Raw genomic sequence first — 18,089 nt, 5'->3', positions numbered from 1 at the left:
TTTTTTTTTTTTTTTTGGTTTCTTTCTTCAAAAGCATGTAAATTTCTCAATCAAAACATTTGCACATGTAAGTAATGTGGATCTATCGACTCAAAAATTGGGGAAATTGGGCTCTTTCGATTTTCAAAAAAATTGTCACTTTTCTTATAAGCGAGTGAGTTGGAGGAAGCAAAGATTCTTGCTTTTTTTTTGCTTTCACTTCTCCTCTCATGCACCCCAAGGCATCTCCGTACTTAAAACTATTTTTTTTTCTCGTCTCCTTCCCGGGGGGATTTCACACAAGTTCCGATCTTTTTCGAAAGCAAATACCTAATTCAGATTCTCGATTAACATAACCCTCTCTGTACCGCTCCGGCTACATCGATTTCGGTAAGCGAACTCTTACTCACACTCTCCGTTTTACATTTTTCTATTTGCATTGCTGATTATTAGAAACGAGGTTAAATTTCTATGGCGTAATGCGGTTTCGAAACGAGTTCGAGCTGGCTCTTTTTGAGAATTTCTTTCTTCTTTATTGGTGATTCTTGAGGTTTCACATTCTTCGCTTTGATTATGCGTTTCCCTAATTGTGCTTTTGATTATGCCTATTTTCGTCTTCTATGTCACTGTGCCATTGATTTGCTTCACTTGCATTACATTATAATTTTAGAAAAAGATCATTGATTGGCTTGCTTAGAGGTAAATTAAGCATGTTCCATTTATCCACTTAGGTCGGAGATATAATAATGCCTACCAGGTGTTTGTTGCGATGCACTTTTTTTGTAGCACATTGAAATTTTAAACCAAATCTATGTCGAAAGTATCGTCTTTTTCTTAACATGATTACAAGCCATGTTCTCCTTTAGTTTCCTAGTCAGTGATGGTTATTAGGAAGATGGATGAAATTTGTTTGCAGCTTCGAATGCATAACATTTTTGTTGTTATGTATATCTACTACTGTTGTTAACTGAGCCATTTGTTTTTGCACTGTGAATTAGTAGGAGAAATGTCAATGGTTGCAAGCTCTTCGCACAGTGATCCTGATTCAAGAGGTTTCCAAGTGCTTCTTGAAGCTTTTAGTTCTCGTTTTTCTCTTGATGACATTACTACTGCGTACTACCAAGCAAGCCAGAATGTCAATGTGGCTGGTGAGATTCTCTTTGCAATGACTGAAAAGACGCCTCAAAGTGACCAAGTTGAAATGGAGAAAGCAACCTCAAAGCCAACTCAGGTCTATGTTCCTAAGGAAGTTCACCGACAAGAGGACAGCAAAGCCGAAGTATGGAGGCCGAAGAAAAATCCTATATCTGGGGGCACTGTTACAAATGTTATCGGTGAGTATGCTAGAACCAGGCCTATATCAAATGCTCCCCGAGAAACAACTAAGCCAATGAAGATAGACTCAAGGGATATTCCAGAAACTGAGATATGGAGTGAAGAAATGCCAAAAAGTAACGAGGCAAAGATAAGCAGGGCTCCAACTGATCTTGAGGAATTTATTGTTAAGATGCTTGGAGAGGGTTTTCAAGCTAGCCCAGATGTCATTCACCAGGTTCTTGGTAAGCATTCTCTAGCTTTTTTTATGTATGCTCGACATTTTTTTCTTCTTTAAACTGGTGTTGGTGACCCTAGCTGCTAAACTTAATCTGCTTTTCCACCAAACTATCAGGCGTATGCGGATATGATGTGAAGAAGGTAAGCCGATTCCCTTAGCTCTGAAAAGTAATGTATTTTTGTTACTTTAAGCGTTTTGCTTTTGCCTCCACTATCTTCTTTCTCTAAATATTATAATATCTTGTACCATTTTTTGGCTGAATTATATTATATTTTCCCATACCATGAGCTCATCAAGATGGCCATTAACTTAATTATGACCTGTGTGACCTTTATAGTTGCATCACTCTTTATTTGAGCTACTTTAACTATTTAGTTACAATTATACCCTTGAGCGACTTTGACGATCTTTTTCTCTGTCTTGGTACTATGGCTGACTAAAGCTTGAGATAAAGTTGACTTTGCAATTGCATACCCACGGTCGCCACTAATTTTTGATCACTTGATTGTTAGTGATATTTCTTAGCTCTTGGCATATGTCTCTTGTGAGTATTTCATAGATCCTGCCTTTGGATCTTTTGCTGGATCTTCTTTTTAGGCATCCACACTATATTCTTTATTACATTGCAGAGTACGGAGAAACTGCTTGACTTGTCTGATACCAAGAAGTATGCTGATGGTGGAAATTCCAATGAAGTTGTGAGCTTTTCCTATGACTTTCAGTTTGGTCTTTGTTATAGAATAATGTCTTCTTCTAAGTCTTACTCTGTTGGTTTGATCCCCTCTTCTTAAAGATGCCAAAAGTTGATCCACAAAGACGGGGATCTACATCCTGCAACCAAGTGGAACTGCAAGATTTTTGTCAGAGGCACGCTTTTTCTAGTCAATCTCTGTATCAAACCCTTCCCTTGGGAATCCTTTTGATATTTTTCCTATTCAAATTGCTTTTTGTTATGATGCAGTGACGGTGCAAGAACCTTTTCTGGTTCACTGGAAGGAGGCAGTGACAAAACTGGTCTTGAAAAGGAGGTTTTAGAAGCTTTGTTCTCAGGTGCGGAAAGATATGAGGAAGAAGAACCAAAATTAACTCGAAGATTTGGAGAAAGGAGAGCAAGAGTTACTGGTCGTCCTGTTTTTAAACCTCTGGAAGACCCTTTTCAAGAGAGAGTAGTTGCTATGAAACGATCGTCACATACATCTAAAGAAGGTAACCTTGTCATCGTCTTATATGTACGTTTATTTGAGTTTATTCTCTCGTTTCTCAAGAGTTTCTCAACTATCAATTTTCTCCTTTGATAGATGAAGATGATGAAAATGAATTTAAGGCACATCGTAAAGCAGTACATGAGTATTGGAATCAGATGAAAGAATATTACGGAGCTGTAAGCCTTTGAGACGATAAGGATTCAGTTTCCTAATACCCTGCTATGTATATTCAATGTATGACTGCCATGATGTGATGGTTGCATAACTAAAACCTTGGCCTCTTTGGCAGGCTGCAGAAGCATTTTCCAAAGGAGAACCTGAGCGAGCACGCAGACTCGTGGAGAAGGTACAATTTGGAAAGTAATTTTTTGGTCCAAAGTGATCTATGTCTTTCATGTGTTCTATATAACAACTATCGATGTCTTCTACAATACATAGGGACACTTTTTCGGACAAAAAGCTCGAGAAGCGGATGACAAATCTGTAGCAAAGATGATTGAAGTCAAGTCTGTTAATTTCTAAGTCCATTTATTATCAATCGTTTACTGTCATTTTCTGCTGTATACTCAATTGGCAAGAATAGTTGATAAAATTCAAAACCATGCTTGTAGGGAAGATGATGTTTCGACTTGCAAGGAAGACGAGGTAGTGATAGTGAATGTGAACGAACACCAAGCAAAGGAAGCTCTTCGTCTTCTCAAGCGCCAACTTATTTACTTCTCTGGCATTTCATGTAAGGTTTTCAATCCCTCTCTTTAAACAGAAACAAAACTAGTTTGTTTGATGAGTTTGTATTCTATTTCTGATTTAGCTTTCAAGTACCTCAGAGTCACATTGGGTGACAAGAACGAAGATTTCAAAAGCAAACGAAAGGTACTACCTTTACTCATCTGTTTGCATCTGTTTAGAACTGTCTTCATCTCTGAAAAAAAAACTTGAAGTTGCTTCTATTTATGTTGTTTTCTTAGCATATCGTAAAGCTGCTGGAGGGAGAATCTATTGGTTGGACTGAAGAAGATAATGGCCTTGTGATGATGATTCGTGTTGACGGGATTGACCCCAAGAAATTGACTTTTGCCAAGAAATAATAAGGATCAAATTCTTTGCTTCATTCTATAGATGTCTAATTGTAACCAAACAGAGGCATTTTGCAAAAATTATGATTTTTGGTTTCAGAATCGAAGAATTATCAAAGCCATCTGACATTATAAAATTCTTATAATGTTTTAGAGATAAAATATTCCATTTTCAAAACCATATAAACCGGCCAACCAAAGAAAAAACAAAACTTATACAGTATGGATCAATCAGTGGGTAAGTCTCTGAACCTCTTCCTCCTGATTGCTATCTAAAGTTTCAAGCAGAAGAGGTGGCGCATGCTGAGCATTCCCTTGATTATCCTCTGAGTCTTGACAAAAGGAGAGAATGATTGTGTCTATCGACATCTCAACCACCGCAAAGAAAAGTGTCGCCACAATATACCCCAAAGCCCAACATGCCTGTGCAAAGAGTCACGAGCAAACCTATTCAAGCTCAAAAAACATCTGTCTCTGTATTTACAATCGAGTTTAGAGGGTAAGGAAAAGGTTTTACCAAAACAGGTAATAGCGGGGATGAGACTTTGTTGTGAGAAGTCCGATACTTGTGTGAATCCAACATCAAGAATCCAAAGAGAGCACTGAAGAGACTCACACAAAGCTTTCCTAGAAACAATATAACATCTCCTATCACATTAACTTTCCCTATCCTCAGAATGTTGCTCATGATCAACTCTGTCGCAATTGCAGACGATTTGCAGAAGCTTTTCCCTGTTATAGCAATCTGAAAAGACACCGAGAGACAGACACTTTATCAAGAAATGGTTGAAAGAAATGGGCGCTTCGTTTTGCTAAAAGGAGGAGAGTTTCTATTACCATTATATAGGCATTACGGTTAACTGATTTTATGGTCCACTCCACGCTTTTGAGACAGCCACGTGAAGTGTAATGAGCCATTCTCCAAAACCAGTGATCAGGTGTGGCCCCGCTTACTTTTGTTCTACGACGAATTGCTTCGAGAATGAATCGAACAGACTCCACAAAAGAGACAATAAGTGAACCAAGAGCCACAGATCCTAGGTTGTAGCGTGCAAGCCGCTTCATTGAGGCGAAAACAGGAAGAAACGGTATCTCTGGCTGCATTGTTCAGCCATAAAACCCCAATCAAGACATACTAGTAACTAATAATCGAAAGTTTCTTATATTTTGCTCAGAAATGTTAGCTTACCGATGCTTCCCCTTGAGCCCAATAATATGAGGCAACAGAGCCAGCAATCACAGTGGCGGAAGATGCAATGAAAAACTGCGTGGCCCAATAGCAACCAAACAGGTGGAAGAATATAGCAATTGTGATATGGGGAGTGTAACGTATGCTGTAACCGCAGCAACGGTCACAATTCACTTTCTTTAACACGAGATCATACGCACAGCAGTTAGTGTTGTTGCAGTTGTTCTGAACAACTTGACCAGAACTGAACAGATGGAGAGCCGCTGATATCCAGAACATATAGAATACAGCGAGCATTGCGAACGGTATAGCCGGGAATATAATCAGCGCTTGAACTTCTCCAATTACCTTAGCAGCTACCTGGATTTCACAAGTACACAAGACAATGACCTCTCTAGCCAAAATCCAAACTATCAACCAAATTACTAAGAAAGTANTATCTCTGGCTGCATTGTTCAGCCATAAAACCCCAATCAAGACATACTAGTAACTAATAATCGAAAGTTTCTTATATTTTGCTCAGAAATGTTAGCTTACCGATGCTTCCCCTTGAGCCCAATAATATGAGGCAACAGAGCCAGCAATCACAGTGGCGGAAGATGCAATGAAAAACTGCGTGGCCCAATAGCAACCAAACAGGTGGAAGAATATAGCAATTGTGATATGGGGAGTGTAACGTATGCTGTAACCGCAGCAACGGTCACAATTCACTTTCTTTAACACGAGATCATACGCACAGCAGTTAGTGTTGTTGCAGTTGTTCTGAACAACTTGACCAGAACTGAACAGATGGAGAGCCGCTGATATCCAGAACATATAGAATACAGCGAGCATTGCGAACGGTATAGCCGGGAATATAATCAGCGCTTGAACTTCTCCAATTACCTTAGCAGCTACCTGGATTTCACAAGTACACAAGACAATGACCTCTCTAGCCAAAATCCAAACTATCAACCAAATTACTAAGAAAGTAATACTCGCCTTGAGGACTGATGTTGCCATTAGAATTCGGCGGATGATGGCGATTGAAGTGAGGATAGCAACAATTGAGATAAAAGACATCAGAATGGCAACTCCACGGACATGAGTCAGCTCCTAGGTACAAGCAAACGCAAATAAGCTTGGAAAAGAATGGGACTAATGGTCTCATAATATACGGAATTTGAAGGCAGCGTAACGCAGAAGTGTTAACTTACTCGACCATACACATGAAAGTATGGGTCATGCTCACCAATGATAGGTGTTACAGCATCATTTCCTATCCATCCAGCTACAAAGGATACAAAGCTGAATAAGCATATATGAATTGAAACACAAAGCTAGAGAGAGAGAAGGGAAGTTTGATTTCTTAACCAACCTTTTAAGTAGTAGAATATTGTTACTGATATTAAGAGCATGTTGAAAAGGACCACAGTTATCCATGGCATGGCGGCAACAAAATGTCGAATTAGAAGCAGCCAAATAATGGATAGAAACAGTGGGACAAGGCCTCCACAAACGATCAATACTGGCCATGACTTCCCGATGTCAGCTACGTAACGCTGCGATTGCACAACCAAGAAAAGCTTAGAAGCATTCTTCAAACTCATCATTTTTACAAGGAAATTGTTTACATGTTAATAGAGATGAGGATCATTCTAACCTTTAGAACTGAGGCTCGAGAATTCATTGACCTTCGAATCGATTTGTCTATGATCATGTCCTCTTGAATATTCACACCACCCATCTGCTGCCAGTGGCGCAAAGATGAATTTGAAGCACGAGCAATATATTGGCAGCTCCAATAAACTAATCAGTGAAAGAACAAATCTTGTTACACATAAGTAATAGGAAGTAAATAAAGACTAGTCTTTGTACATATAAAAGATGAACTCTTACCATTCACACTAGGGAAGATTACAGGGTAACAAGGACCCTGAAGCTGAAGAGAGGAATTCCTCATTTCCGGAGTAAGAAATTCAAAGTAATCGTAATTCCTGTCGATCCAATCATTCATCTTGAGACGAATCTCGCCATCAGGATAATCACAGACCCAGTTGAGAGTATCATCAGAGGGTGCAGGGCAATCCAAGAGACAAACAGTTCTGGCATTAGCCAATTTGAGTTCCCCATCTTTCAAACCACTTTCATAAACTTGGTTAGGGTTCACCCAATATCTAAGGTCAAGTTGAGTAAGGTCACGGTGACGATGCTTGCTACCACACACATTCCCTTCATAGTCCAATCCATATGTGAGTCTGCAAGAACAGTTCATATATAAGACATCACCACTAACGATTTTGATTAACATAACACAATTCATGGAACAATTAGCACAACTGGATAATACATAAGGCTTCAAGCTTTTCACAATCAGGATTATGCAACACAGCAAATCTCTTTTCTAAAGAACACCAAGAAGAAGAAGAAGAAGAAAATTCTATACTTTACAAATAGTACTATAAAGGTACAACCTTTGGCATAATAAAAAGGTATAATAAGCCAAGACTAGCAAAACATAGAGGAAGAATTGAAAATCCCATTTGAGGTTTTAGGAGGAAACAGACAAACAAAAATCAAAAGACTAGGCTTTTATATTGTACAAAGAGGTTTATTGCAAAATCCATCAAATCTTTACCTTAATGGGTTACCTTGGTTGAAACCAAAGCTGGAATTGACAATCATTGAAACCCAAAAGGAAATGAAGATGACGAGAAACGTAATATCTCTGCACTTTCTATTGTGCTTGATGATCCCATCATTTGCAACACTCCCATCACTTGAAGTATATCTTCCAATCACAGCTCCCAAAGGTCCTCTCATCTTTGGCCACAGCTCTGTTTCTTCAGAAACCCTTAAAAGTCCAAAAAAAAAAAAGGAAATTTGGAGAGAACACAGAGAGAAACCTTTACTACAGAAGACTAAAAGAGTGTCTTCTCTCTTCTCTCTCTTTCTCTGTGTTCCATTGTTCAAGTAAAGAGTGTGAAACCAGCAGGAGGGTATTTATGTCATTTTCTAGTTGTGCTATTAAAAAAGTGATTTTGTTTTTTCCTTCTTGGTAAAAGATAAAATTAAATGGTTTCTGTTCAATCTATCATCCGTGGAACATGAAAAAGAATCCATGTCTGGTGGTTCTGATGGGCTTTGTGATTTTTTGACCATTTTTAATAAGAGTTGGTTCCTTAATTAACCCATTTTTAAAAAATCTTTGTTCTTCCTGTGCTTTTGTATTAGATTTAAAAACAAGCTTTTTTGTTCTTATTCTCACTGTGAGATCTGCAACTGTGTAACGCCATCCACTTCATTAAAAAATAACAATGATTCCACTTTTTTCTTTGTTATATTATTAAAACATTAATTAAAACAAAAAGGACCAGAGTTATGGTGTAGAAACTGATGACAAAAAGAAAAAAGCTTTGTGATAGTATTAAAAATTATTAAAAGCTTACATCAGTCTCGTGTGGTGATACATAACTGAATGTGGTGTGAAACCTTCATGGTTGTGAGGAAAATATTGTAGTTCTATATTTTATTAACCTCATAACAAATTCTTGCAAATTGGTTCAATTTTTTATTAACCTCATCACTTTCTATATTAATTATTTAGTATATTTATTTTGTCTTTGAAAAATCAACCCTTGGAGAATAGAGGAAAAGGTAGCAGAAAAGACTGAAAAAGCATGGGCCAGCAGCACCTTGTTTTTTTCAATTTTTGTATATTTATTGCCCTGAATTTCGTATATTTTTATATTTCTTTTTTAATCTTTCTGTAGGAAAGAATTATTTCACTGACCAAAAAAAAAAAGGTGCGAATTATTTCAGGTTACGTGTACTCGTGTTTTAGAGTGAGAGACTGACCTTTGTTCAAAAAAAAAAGAATGAGAGACTGGCCACAATGTGGTTATTTTCAAGTTCAACTAAAAAAGCATGTAACATATTACATTAATCTGTGTTTTGTGAAGCTTTGATCTGATAATAGTCTTTTCATGATAATTAGCTTTGATAATTCAATTGACAAATGAACTTATAAAAATGTTACTTCCATTAATATAGCTTTAGCAAAACTCTTTTAACTTGTCGAGAATGCTTCATACATAAATGAGAAAATCCACTTGGTTAAATAAAATTAAGCAAGATTGAAATTATTTAGCAAGAAAAAGAAAAGAACATTGCCCAATTAAAACAAGGGCAAGTTCATAAATAAGCAAACAATTGAGATCAGCCTCATAATTAAAAGAATATGAATGTTGTTGTGTTTAAACCAGGCATGATATTCAGACAAATTGGCGTCCTCGAGAAGAGAAGGTTTGGCCAAACCACCAAGAAGAAGGGACAACGTTCAAAAACGTCTGAGTCTTGCGGTCAATAAGAGTTACTCTGAAGGAGAGTCTTTGTCCCCGGAGATCGCCGGAGCTCTGCCAGTTAGCACCCCAATTACGGGTCATCGGAAGCCAAGTTTTCCCCTTTGATCCCCTTACCGCTACCGCTCTCACCGAGCCGCCACCGCCAACGTTTGAGATCATTACCATATTGAAGTTACCTTGCCCTCTCATAGTAAACCTAACGCCTCCTCTTCTTTTGCATCCCACCCTATAAGGTTTTTAAGATTTAAATCGTTACGAGCTTTTTAAGGTTTGAGCAAAATAAGAGTATTAAGTTTAGGATTATTTATTTATAGATGGTATAATACTATATAGTTTGATATTTAAATATGACACAGCATTAGCCATTAGTAATAAACTGTTATAGCATTGGAAATTTTGAATACGTTACCGGCGATAGAAGACGGGAACAATGCCTTCATTGCCGCGACGGGCAATGCGGAAGAAAGCTGGCGAGGACATGTCAAAGTGATGGCGAGGGAGATTGCACCAACCATTATTGTTGTTCGACGGACAAAAGTTTGTAGCTGTCACCGTCACGGCAGCTCCTCGGAGACACCACTTAGGATCTGCCGGAAAGTCGCACCTCACCTGGTAGCACCCACCACATGACTCACCGCTTTTGAATAGCGCACCGCTTAGCGCCGCTGTGTGGGCTCCAAATCCGGCGTGGTACGGATTGTCATACCCACAAGCTCCTCCTATAAAATTGTTTTACAAAATTATATTTACAATACAAAAACTAAAGTAACAAAAAATAAAATAAAGTAAAAGTGTTATTTACCAAGTGAAGCAGGGCTATCATTAACAGCATAATACGTTGCATGAGCCCTTATCCAACCGTTAGAACACATCCCCACACTTAACGTACCAACCAAGAGAATAACCGCTACCAAATATTTTCCCTTCACCTCCATATATTGTTTAGATAAGTATATATCTTTCTTGATGGAACAAAATTTAAGGTTCGAAAAGCTTTGAACTCACAAGTGATTGCTTGAAGAAAAAGGAATACATTTAGACTCGTTTTATAAGGATCAAAAATAAGTGTTAACGCGTTTAGTCGGTGATTATTACGACTTATTTCACTTACATGCACCACAATCTCATGCATGTGTTCGTTATCTTTCTTAGTTGGATCCTTATTTTTATTCCTTCTGAAAATTCTGTAATAATTGAATATATATAGGTCTAAACACAGGGAACATAGTTTCCTATGGTTGAAATATTAAAACATTTTAATGTCAATATGTCATATAGCTGATTTTGCTTATTTTGGTCTAGTTTGAAAAGTGTTAGTATTGATGATTTGTCCATAGAACCATAATATACTATACGTCTAAATGAAATTCTACAAGACAATGGTATTTTTAGCTATATATAGGTTTGGTTAATTAGAAATGGAAGTGCCTTGTAATCTGACTGTAACTAACATTTGGTTCGGATATTTCATTTTGATATGAGAGAAGAGAAATGTGTTAATAATGAAGAAGATGGGCACAGTTGACAAACGTTTTTGATATCTAGCTGTATATTATTTGGTTCAGGATTTCGTATCTTAATTATTCAGGCGTATAAAAAGTTGAGATCTAACTATATATTTCAAATTATACGTTTTAGTCTACTGATGATGTATTTAATGCGATTTCACGAAAAACTCTTCGTGGATAATGAGTAATGACCTGTGTAATCCGACTTAGATGTGGGCATCCAATTAAACTTATTCCGAAAAACGCGTTTTTTATTACCGTATTCTAATAATAATATACATGGGATACACATTACATAATTCATAATTGGATTAGAATCGTGATGCAATACAAACACATATAAATTATAAGATTACATAGACCCCGCGCGGTATATTAATATATGTCCTATGCAGTACACAGAATGAAACAGTACGGAAGCCTACATTACTCAAAACATATGTATGTATATATTGTACGGTGCATTAATAGGCTTATATATTAGTAAGAACAATGGCATGTGCTTCAACGTGAAGTTGTGCTTCTCATTGGCGTCGGTGGTTTCTTTTTTTCTATTTTTCTTTTTTGATGATTAAAATCAGAGAAAGTGGACCACGAACGGTAACATAATTGTCAAAAACTTAATAGACTTTACAGAGATTATACAACAGAGAAGAGATAAGGTAAAGAGTGACACAATAGAGCCAAATTTTTTTGTTTCACTCGACCAAGAATCTTTCTATAGTTTTCTCCAATGTCTCCCTAGGGACAGCTCCAATGATACTATCTTTCTTCTCACCGCCTTTGAAGATGATTACTGTTGGAACGCTCCGTATCCCGTAACGGTTAGCTGTGTTTGGGCTCTCGTCGGTGTTGATTTTGTAGAATTTGAACTTCCCAGCGAAATCCTTGGCCAGTTGGTCAACGATGGGGTGAATCATACGGCACGGTCCACACCACGGCGCCCAAAATTCGACTAGAACTGGGACATCTGATTCGAGAACCTGTGTTTGCCATTCTGAATCAGACAGGTTTGGTACTGCAACCATCAAACAAACAAGTTATAGATCCCTAAATTATACAAATCAGAGACTTTGAATATTGCATTTTCTATTGCCAAGTGTAATGGAATCGTGGATGCATAGAAACAAGACTAAAAAAGTTAAAAGCAATTTCTATGGATGAAGAAGAAGTTGAGTCCTCCTCAAACGAGATCAACCAAAATAATGTTATAAGGTTCAGATCTACGAGTTCTAATTTCCAAATCCAATTATCTAGTCCCCTATGTACCCTAGTTTCAGAGAATATAACAGACCAGAATCAAAGCAATGTGATAAAAAAAATGGCGTTGTAGAACTATCCTTGAAATTGAGATTAAGTAACTATTACTAAAACACGTCGCAGTTCTAGAGCCTCAATACAGTGACAATGCTCCTACAGTCCCAAGAATCCAATTTTTCATAAGAATTGAGTAACAAACTTGTAGGCTCCTTAGTCTCACAATTCCTAAAATTTAGGAAACTTATCAACCTCAGATTCACCATGAACTTATAATACCATACAGCTTCTCTCTATGAAGTTAAAAGGCTGTGTGTATGTATACCTTCGACGGCGGCGGTGGTGTCCTGAGCCTCGCAGGCGATTCTTCCACCGCGAGCGAATCTGGATCTACGATTCGCACCCACCAGACTCGCCGACTGAGTCACCAAACTCCGGGAAGCCTTCAAACCTTTGAATTCCAAAACCCTGACGGGAGAAATCCGGCGTCCAGAAACCGACGGAACAGCGGAGGCAGATGAAATTGAAGAAGACGCGATCGGAAGAGAGAACACGCGGGTCACGGTGAGGGAATCGAGCAACGACGCCATTGAATTGACGCAGAGCGAGAGCGAGTGGTAGAGAAGTTTTTGGCAGATACGGGTAGGTTGATAAATTTTGAATGACGCTCTGACTGACTACAGAGTCCACACACAGGCTATTTTATCCTCGCCACGTCATTCATTCGCCACTAGTAATATAACGACGCCGTTTTAGATGACTCCTCCTCTAAAGTCTCTAAACCATCCAAAAACGGCGTTGTTATCAAATCTGCTTTCGGTTAAAATAGGAAAAGACCGACTATCAAATCCGCTTTCGGTTAGGCAGCACTCTACCAATCCGGGTTTAGCTGTTATAAAAATCAGTTAGGGTGGGGTATTTCGGTTTGGGTTCGGTTTAGGTAAAACTCTAACTAAACTCAACCGAAATTAGTTTGGTTTGGTTTGTGTTCGGGTCAATTTAAATGCCCACCCCTCAAAATCACGATTGTAAAAAAAACAGAGATAGAGCCAAAGTGGGGTGAGAGCAGTGGCAGAGCTAAAGTTTTGGAAATACGAATTGTTCATAAAAGATTTGATAACCAAAATCACAAATTTGATTATAAGAATGGAATGAGAGAAAAAATAACAAGAAGAAATGATCTCCTTTTAGAACCATTATTAATCTCAAAGCAAGAACAGAAGCATTTTGCCAAGAACTAAAGAGGCTTTTTATTATTATTAATTACTTCTACTTTTTCTTTCTTGTGTACTTGGGCTCCTCCTCTTCCTCTTCATCATCTTCATCAATATCTTCAAACTCTTCATCGTCGTCGTCGATATCCACGTCATCAATCTCATCCTCATCAAAATCTGTCTCCTCTTCTTCTTCCGTATCGACGTCCTCGTTATTGTTCACCACTCGCTTTCCATGAGCCGCCTCCATTTTCCCTATCCTCTCCGAAACGTCCTCCAGCTGAACGACGCCGACACGGAAACCGGTTTGCGTTACCGGAAATGTTTTAGGGAAAACCGGGTATTGGCTAGCCGGCTTCTGGTTTAACCGAAGCAGAGACCGAATGGCCGGTCCATTGTTCTGCACTGTCTCTGTGAGATTGGCCGTTCGTACACGGAGTAGATTCACCGCTGATTTACCGTCGCGGATGAATGATCTCGCCGCCGATGATGAAACTGAAGCCATGTTTGATCGCTGTGTGTGTGACTGATGATGTCTTGCTTAGTTAGAGACGGCTAATATACAGAGAGATGAAGGGTTTAGGGTTTTTAGTAGGAGCTGACACGTGGATGGCCACGTGTGTATTTTTAATTGTCCCCGGAAACATAAGTTTAGATTCTCAGTTGAAAGTACAACGACAGCATTTCGGTAAAGTAAATAAGGTTCTCCATCTTTTGTCTTGATTACGAATTACTACAAACAAAGCTCAGAAGTCAAATATCCAAAACCTTGCAACTCAGGAAATTGGGGGATAAAAAATCTGACTGATAAAAGCAACTGTACATATGAGAGAGTGACTTCTCAGTTCTCAAGAGTCTTAAGATTTATGTCATAGTTAAGAGAAAAATTAAAAACGAGGATCAAAATGACTGTAAGAAAGGGAGAAACCGAGAAACTAAGTCGCCAGAAACTAAGGGGAAAAAAAAAGAAGAGAGGAGTCGAGCTCAACTAGAAGAAACTCTGTTTCTCTTGGAGCTTGGTCTGGTACTGTTGCTACTCTCAGCAACGTTGTTAGTCTCAGGGGTTTTATCTTCTCCTTCCTCTTCTAGACCAAGGACACCTAGAAGAATAAACTCCTTCAACAGCACTGTCTCCACAAAGGTAGCCACATCTTTTCTAAACTTCTCAGAGCTGACGCTACTCTCTTCCATACCTTGAGCCCCCTTCACCAGAGTTGTTCCCGGTGGAGCTCCGTTTCTATAAGCATTACATGCCTTCAAAAAGTCGTGAGCACAGCTGAAGAAATGTCCATACACAAAGTCTTCAAAGTACTGCGTATTCAAAAACCCACCAGAACAAATCAATCAATCAATCTCAAGTTCTTTAACAACAACAAAAAACAACACAAACCAATCTCAAGCTTTTCTTGTAGACACAATGTAATAGGATGAGGTTTTCTTTGTTACCTTGGGTGGTCTCCTCATGGTGTAAACCATAGTCTTTAAACACAGTATGAATGTGTTTTCGCTGTAACTTTCAGAAGCCTTCTCTCCCGATGGAGAACCCGCGTTTCTCTCGTAGCCAGGCTCGTTGAAGTAAGGTTTTTGATTTAAAATTAGACCTTGGATCGAGACAAGAACCTGCAACATTGTGGAAGTGTTGGGGATCCATGTCTCCCTCGGGCTCTTACCTTGCCAAGTGCCGAGAAGACTAAGACACACTTTCCCACAATTGTACAGATTCGGGTTGATTCTCAGCCCACCAGAATGGTAATGAACAATCTTGTAAAACCAAACGGAATTTCACATATCAACAGAGAAAAACCTCTAGGAGGGAAAAAAAAAAAAAAAACTCAATATGAGAAACTTCAATTGACTTACCGGTGGCTTATTAGGGTATGTATCCGGGAAGAAGATATCAAAAAAGTACAGACCATCATGGTAGGGAGTTCCTTGGGCTCCGATAATCACAGCCCTTAAAAGATCCATCCTAGATTCATAAGCTCTGACAAATATCATCTCTGTTGCAAGAACAAACAAAAAAAAAAAGAATGTAAGAAAGTTGCTAACAGCAACCAATGGAAATTGATGTATATATAAGACAGCGTGTATACCTGGCAAATCACTCCCAAGAATTCTCCACTCGTCTTGGATCCTTTTTGCCCACTCCTTTGAATGCTGATTAGACAAGGAAATAGTTAAATCCTGAATAAACAAAAGAAACATTTTAGAATAATGATTAACTAATAATGCTCATCTGGTCGCAACCTGCTTTGAGGTTGTTCCCATAGTAACATAGTGGTGGTCTGAACAATCTTCTACGACGTCAAATCTTTTGAAAAACAAATAAAGCCCAAGAAAATCCTCCATATTTCTCTTAACTCTGGAAGAATCCGGAGGTGCAACAGCCTCATCCACTCTCTGGCGACCAGCAAAACCTTTTAAACCGCCTTTAAAACCGGATGTATCTACTGGTACCGGATGTGGCTGAGGCTGATAAGTAGTGGAAAAATACGTTTTGGAGGTTGGTGCCTTGGTGATCTGTGGCAATGCATAAGCAGAGTTTGGTACGACTCCGTTAGGCTGGTGCGGTAAAGCTGATTGAGATTGGATTCCACCTCCTGTTGTTGCCTTCTTGGAGCTGCTACCGGTAACATCTGATTTGCTGCTTCCACTTGAGTTCGCTGATTCCTGGTCAGCTGAACTTGGAAACCAATCCATTGACACCTCGACACCAGTTGGCACATCCTTACCATCAAAAAGGTCTTGATACATGGAGTAATTATCCGGCTTCTCATCCATTTCATAAGTATATTGGTCATCATAGTCGCAGTCGTCTTCATAAATCAAAGAATCCGGGTCAAGCAAACTATTTGATACTGGAGACGATCCAGGGTAATCATAAGCATCGCTAGGAGACCCCTAGAATAATAATTAAAAACACGACCTTTTAGGATAAGCACACTCATCATCAAAAAAAGAAAAAGAAAAAGAAGAAAGGAAAATTAAAACACATACCGCATCATAATCATAATCATCTTGCTCATCGTAAGAAAGAGAATCAGACTCTATAGCCTTCCCTTTATTCTTATTGTCCACATTGCTGCTGCCATTAACAACACCACCGTTTTGCATATCGTATTGCTCCACATCAATCACTTCTGGAGCTTCAGCCTACAAGAATCATAACCCCACGCAAAATCCAGATTAAGACAAACAAAAGTATCCAAAATTGAATAGCAAATCCACCACCAAACGAAACGACGCAAAAAGGAAGAAAAAAAAAACAGTAGTTCGATTCTAGAAACTAGAAAGAATTCAGAACAGAAGAAGCACATCAAAAAAAAAACATAGCAAAAGAAACAGAGGAATACGGACACTAAACTATGCATTAAAAATTGCACATAACTGAAAACGCCANAGAAGAAGAAGAAGAAGAAGAAGAAGAAGAAGAAGAAGAAGAAGAAGAAAGGAAATTGTCACAAACCATAGACATACTTGTGATATCATAACATTACAACTTAAACAGAGACAGAACACGAACAGTCAATTACAGTTTCTAGTGTGATCAGAAACATGAAAACGTTTAAAACTGATCACAGAGCCACCGATCACAAAAAAAAAAATCAATCCAACAACAAAGAAAAAACCGACAAGCAAGGATATAATGCACAGTGAGCCAACACAAAAAAAAAAACAAAGAACCCTAAAAAAAAAAAAATCACACATCATTGACATCAACGAAACGAATGTACACACTAACTATACAAACCCGGATAATAAATCCAGATTGATGGTGATCGCACATACAAATTATAACAATTCCTCGAAATCAATTACGGCAATTAGATTAGGTAAAATAAATAAAATAAGATCAGTCAATTTTGGGTAAACAGTCAAACAGATTTAACCCTAACGATTAAAAAAAAAAAAGATCAATTCCAATTTGGTAATAGCATTAACCTTTGTAGGCGTTAGAGTTCTGGAAGCAACGACATGATGAGAAGCGATCTCCACTACGTTTGGCTCCATTGAGAACGAACGATCCCCCACCCCCAGAACTCAAAAAGAACAGATAAATAAGAGAACTGTCTTCGTAACTAAGAGAAGACGAAATCGATCAAGGAAACAAAAAAAAAAAAGTGTATTTGGGGTTATTCACCTTCGCGCCGTATTATATACCAAAAACACACACACAGTGAGAGAGATTGCGCAAAGCCTCTCTCTCTTCTCTCTTAAAAAAAAACCAAAGTTCTCTTCTCTCTCTCTTTCTACTTAATCTCAAATCTCTTAAATAAAAATTAAAAACCTAATTAAAGTCCGATGATTTTTTATTGATTTATGAAAATTTTCCAATTTTATGCGTTTTTTTTTTTTAAATATTCCACAAGTCAATACGGAAAGTCTTCGCAGACTGGGCCCAGTATTTTAAATCGACGGTTCAGATCGTGTTTTTATATAAATCAATCAACGGTGATAACGATGGTACACTATCATAGTCTGCTGCTGTAGAGGAAACAACACGGTAGGTGGACTTTCGACCGAGGCTATGATTTTTCAGCCCTTGGATCTGAGAATTTGGGTAGATCTAACGGTTCTGAACTATGTTATCGTAACTAAACGAATCATAGCAAAATCTAATGAGAAGATATATTATTGAATTAATTTTTTCATTATGATTTTTTTTTTTAAACAGCAATTTTTCTTTTTATTTAAAAGTAGTACAGTACGATGAACCTGACTATAGATAGTCTCAATTAATTTAATTTTTTTTTTTTAACACA

General features: G+C 38.1%; 6 protein-coding genes across 9 annotated transcripts; 1 reads left to right on the top strand and 5 right to left on the bottom strand.

Annotated features, from left to right (window-relative positions):
• LOC104765370 (putative nuclear RNA export factor SDE5) lies at positions 43 to 3,917 on the top strand. 4 transcript variants are annotated; one of them, XM_010489063.2, is made up of 12 exons: positions 43 to 369; positions 981 to 1,538; positions 1,649 to 1,674; positions 2,164 to 2,232; positions 2,328 to 2,401; positions 2,496 to 2,740; positions 2,833 to 2,915; positions 3,029 to 3,085; positions 3,178 to 3,245; positions 3,351 to 3,472; positions 3,551 to 3,612; positions 3,708 to 3,917. In XM_010489063.2, exons 2-12 carry the CDS (start codon positions 986 to 988, stop codon positions 3,825 to 3,827), a joined length of 1,479 nt encoding a protein of 492 aa, XP_010487365.1. In that variant the 5' UTR covers positions 43 to 369; positions 981 to 985; the 3' UTR covers positions 3,828 to 3,917. The 4 variants fall into 4 exon arrangements, with proteins under 4 accessions (XP_010487365.1, XP_019097000.1, XP_010487364.1 ...); XM_019241455.1 differs by having other exon boundaries at positions 44 to 369; positions 978 to 1,538; positions 2,164 to 2,229; XM_010489062.2 differs by having other exon boundaries at positions 44 to 369; positions 978 to 1,538.
• Positions 3,926 to 7,944, bottom strand: LOC104765368 (choline transporter-like protein 2). Its single transcript, XM_010489061.2, has 10 exons — positions 7,622 to 7,944; positions 6,883 to 7,241; positions 6,647 to 6,792; positions 6,362 to 6,545; positions 6,201 to 6,274; positions 5,986 to 6,099; positions 5,542 to 5,901; positions 4,653 to 4,913; positions 4,333 to 4,560; positions 3,926 to 4,238 (listed from the first exon to the last, which is right to left on the bottom strand). Exons 1-10 carry the CDS (start codon positions 7,804 to 7,806, stop codon positions 4,047 to 4,049), a joined length of 2,103 nt encoding a protein of 700 aa, XP_010487363.1. The 5' UTR covers positions 7,807 to 7,944; the 3' UTR covers positions 3,926 to 4,046.
• LOC104765367 (expansin-A12) lies at positions 9,049 to 10,349 on the bottom strand. The gene is made up of 3 exons (XM_010489060.1): positions 10,150 to 10,349; positions 9,757 to 10,066; positions 9,049 to 9,573 (listed from the first exon to the last, which is right to left on the bottom strand). The coding sequence occupies exons 1-3, from the start codon at positions 10,280 to 10,282 to the stop codon at positions 9,258 to 9,260; spliced, it is 759 nt and encodes a 252-aa protein (XP_010487362.1). The 5' UTR covers positions 10,283 to 10,349; the 3' UTR covers positions 9,049 to 9,257.
• LOC104765366 (thioredoxin M4, chloroplastic) lies at positions 11,441 to 12,871 on the bottom strand. Its single transcript, XM_010489059.1, has 2 exons — positions 12,438 to 12,871; positions 11,441 to 11,873 (listed from the first exon to the last, which is right to left on the bottom strand). Exons 1-2 carry the CDS (start codon positions 12,700 to 12,702, stop codon positions 11,554 to 11,556), a joined length of 585 nt encoding a protein of 194 aa, XP_010487361.1. The 5' UTR covers positions 12,703 to 12,871; the 3' UTR covers positions 11,441 to 11,553.
• Positions 13,265 to 13,861, bottom strand: LOC104765365 (phosphopantothenoylcysteine decarboxylase subunit VHS3-like). The gene has a single exon (XM_010489058.2). The coding sequence runs from the start codon at positions 13,829 to 13,831 to the stop codon at positions 13,382 to 13,384; it is 450 nt and encodes a 149-aa protein (XP_010487360.1). The 5' UTR covers positions 13,832 to 13,861; the 3' UTR covers positions 13,265 to 13,381.
• On the bottom strand, positions 14,111 to 17,556 carry LOC104765364 (probable ubiquitin-conjugating enzyme E2 25). Its single transcript, XM_010489057.1, has 7 exons — positions 17,269 to 17,556; positions 16,324 to 16,479; positions 15,574 to 16,227; positions 15,420 to 15,483; positions 15,187 to 15,326; positions 14,773 to 15,087; positions 14,111 to 14,637 (listed from the first exon to the last, which is right to left on the bottom strand). The coding sequence occupies exons 1-7, from the start codon at positions 17,335 to 17,337 to the stop codon at positions 14,311 to 14,313; spliced, it is 1,725 nt and encodes a 574-aa protein (XP_010487359.1). The 5' UTR covers positions 17,338 to 17,556; the 3' UTR covers positions 14,111 to 14,310.

Source organism: Camelina sativa, chromosome 19 (assembly GCF_000633955.1).
Source record: "Camelina sativa cultivar DH55 chromosome 19, Cs, whole genome shotgun sequence".
Taxonomy (NCBI): domain Eukaryota; kingdom Viridiplantae; phylum Streptophyta; class Magnoliopsida; order Brassicales; family Brassicaceae; genus Camelina; species Camelina sativa.
Note: the sequence above shows the minus strand (reverse complement) of the source record. Positions and strands in the feature narration are given on the sequence as shown.

Bases quoted from the DNA above. Each gene is read 5' to 3' on its own strand.
- LOC104765370 (XM_010489063.2), top strand. From the start codon at position 986: ATGTCAATGGTTGCAAGCTCTTCGCACAGTGATCCTGATTCAAGAGGT. The intron at 2,233-2,327 runs GTGAGCTTTTCC...CTCTTCTTAAAG, and splicing joins GTGGAAATTCCAATGAAGTT to ATGCCAAAAGTTGATCCACA. The intron at 3,246-3,350 runs GTCTGTTAATTT...CCATGCTTGTAG, and splicing joins GCAAAGATGATTGAAGTCAA to GGAAGATGATGTTTCGACTT.
- LOC104765368 (XM_010489061.2), bottom strand. From the start codon at position 7,806: ATGAGAGGACCTTTGGGAGCTGTGATTGGAAGATATACTTCAAGTGAT. The intron at 6,793-6,882 runs GTAAGAGTTCAT...TTCACTGATTAG, and splicing joins AATCTTCCCTAGTGTGAATG to TTTATTGGAGCTGCCAATAT. The intron at 4,561-4,652 runs GTAATAGAAACT...GTGTCTTTTCAG, and splicing joins ACCGTAATGCCTATATAATG to ATTGCTATAACAGGGAAAAG.
- LOC104765367 (XM_010489060.1), bottom strand. From the start codon at position 10,282: ATGGAGGTGAAGGGAAAATATTTGGTAGCGGTTATTCTCTTGGTTGGT. The intron at 10,067-10,149 runs GTAAATAACACT...ACAATTTTATAG, and splicing joins TGATAGCCCTGCTTCACTTG to GAGGAGCTTGTGGGTATGAC. The intron at 9,574-9,756 runs GTAACGTATTCA...AAAACCTTATAG, and splicing joins GTTCCCGTCTTCTATCGCCG to GGTGGGATGCAAAAGAAGAG.
- LOC104765366 (XM_010489059.1), bottom strand. From the start codon at position 12,702: ATGGCGTCGTTGCTCGATTCCCTCACCGTGACCCGCGTGTTCTCTCTT. The intron at 11,874-12,437 runs GTATACATACAC...TGATGGTTGCAG, and splicing joins CACCACCGCCGCCGTCGAAG to TACCAAACCTGTCTGATTCA.
- LOC104765365 (XM_010489058.2), bottom strand. From the start codon at position 13,831: ATGGCTTCAGTTTCATCATCGGCGGCGAGATCATTCATCCGCGACGGT.
- LOC104765364 (XM_010489057.1), bottom strand. From the start codon at position 17,337: ATGGAGCCAAACGTAGTGGAGATCGCTTCTCATCATGTCGTTGCTTCC. The intron at 15,484-15,573 runs GTTGCGACCAGA...TTGTCTAATCAG, and splicing joins TGGGAACAACCTCAAAGCAG to CATTCAAAGGAGTGGGCAAA. The intron at 14,638-14,772 runs GTAACAAAGAAA...TTGAATACGCAG, and splicing joins CCATGAGGAGACCACCCAAG to TACTTTGAAGACTTTGTGTA.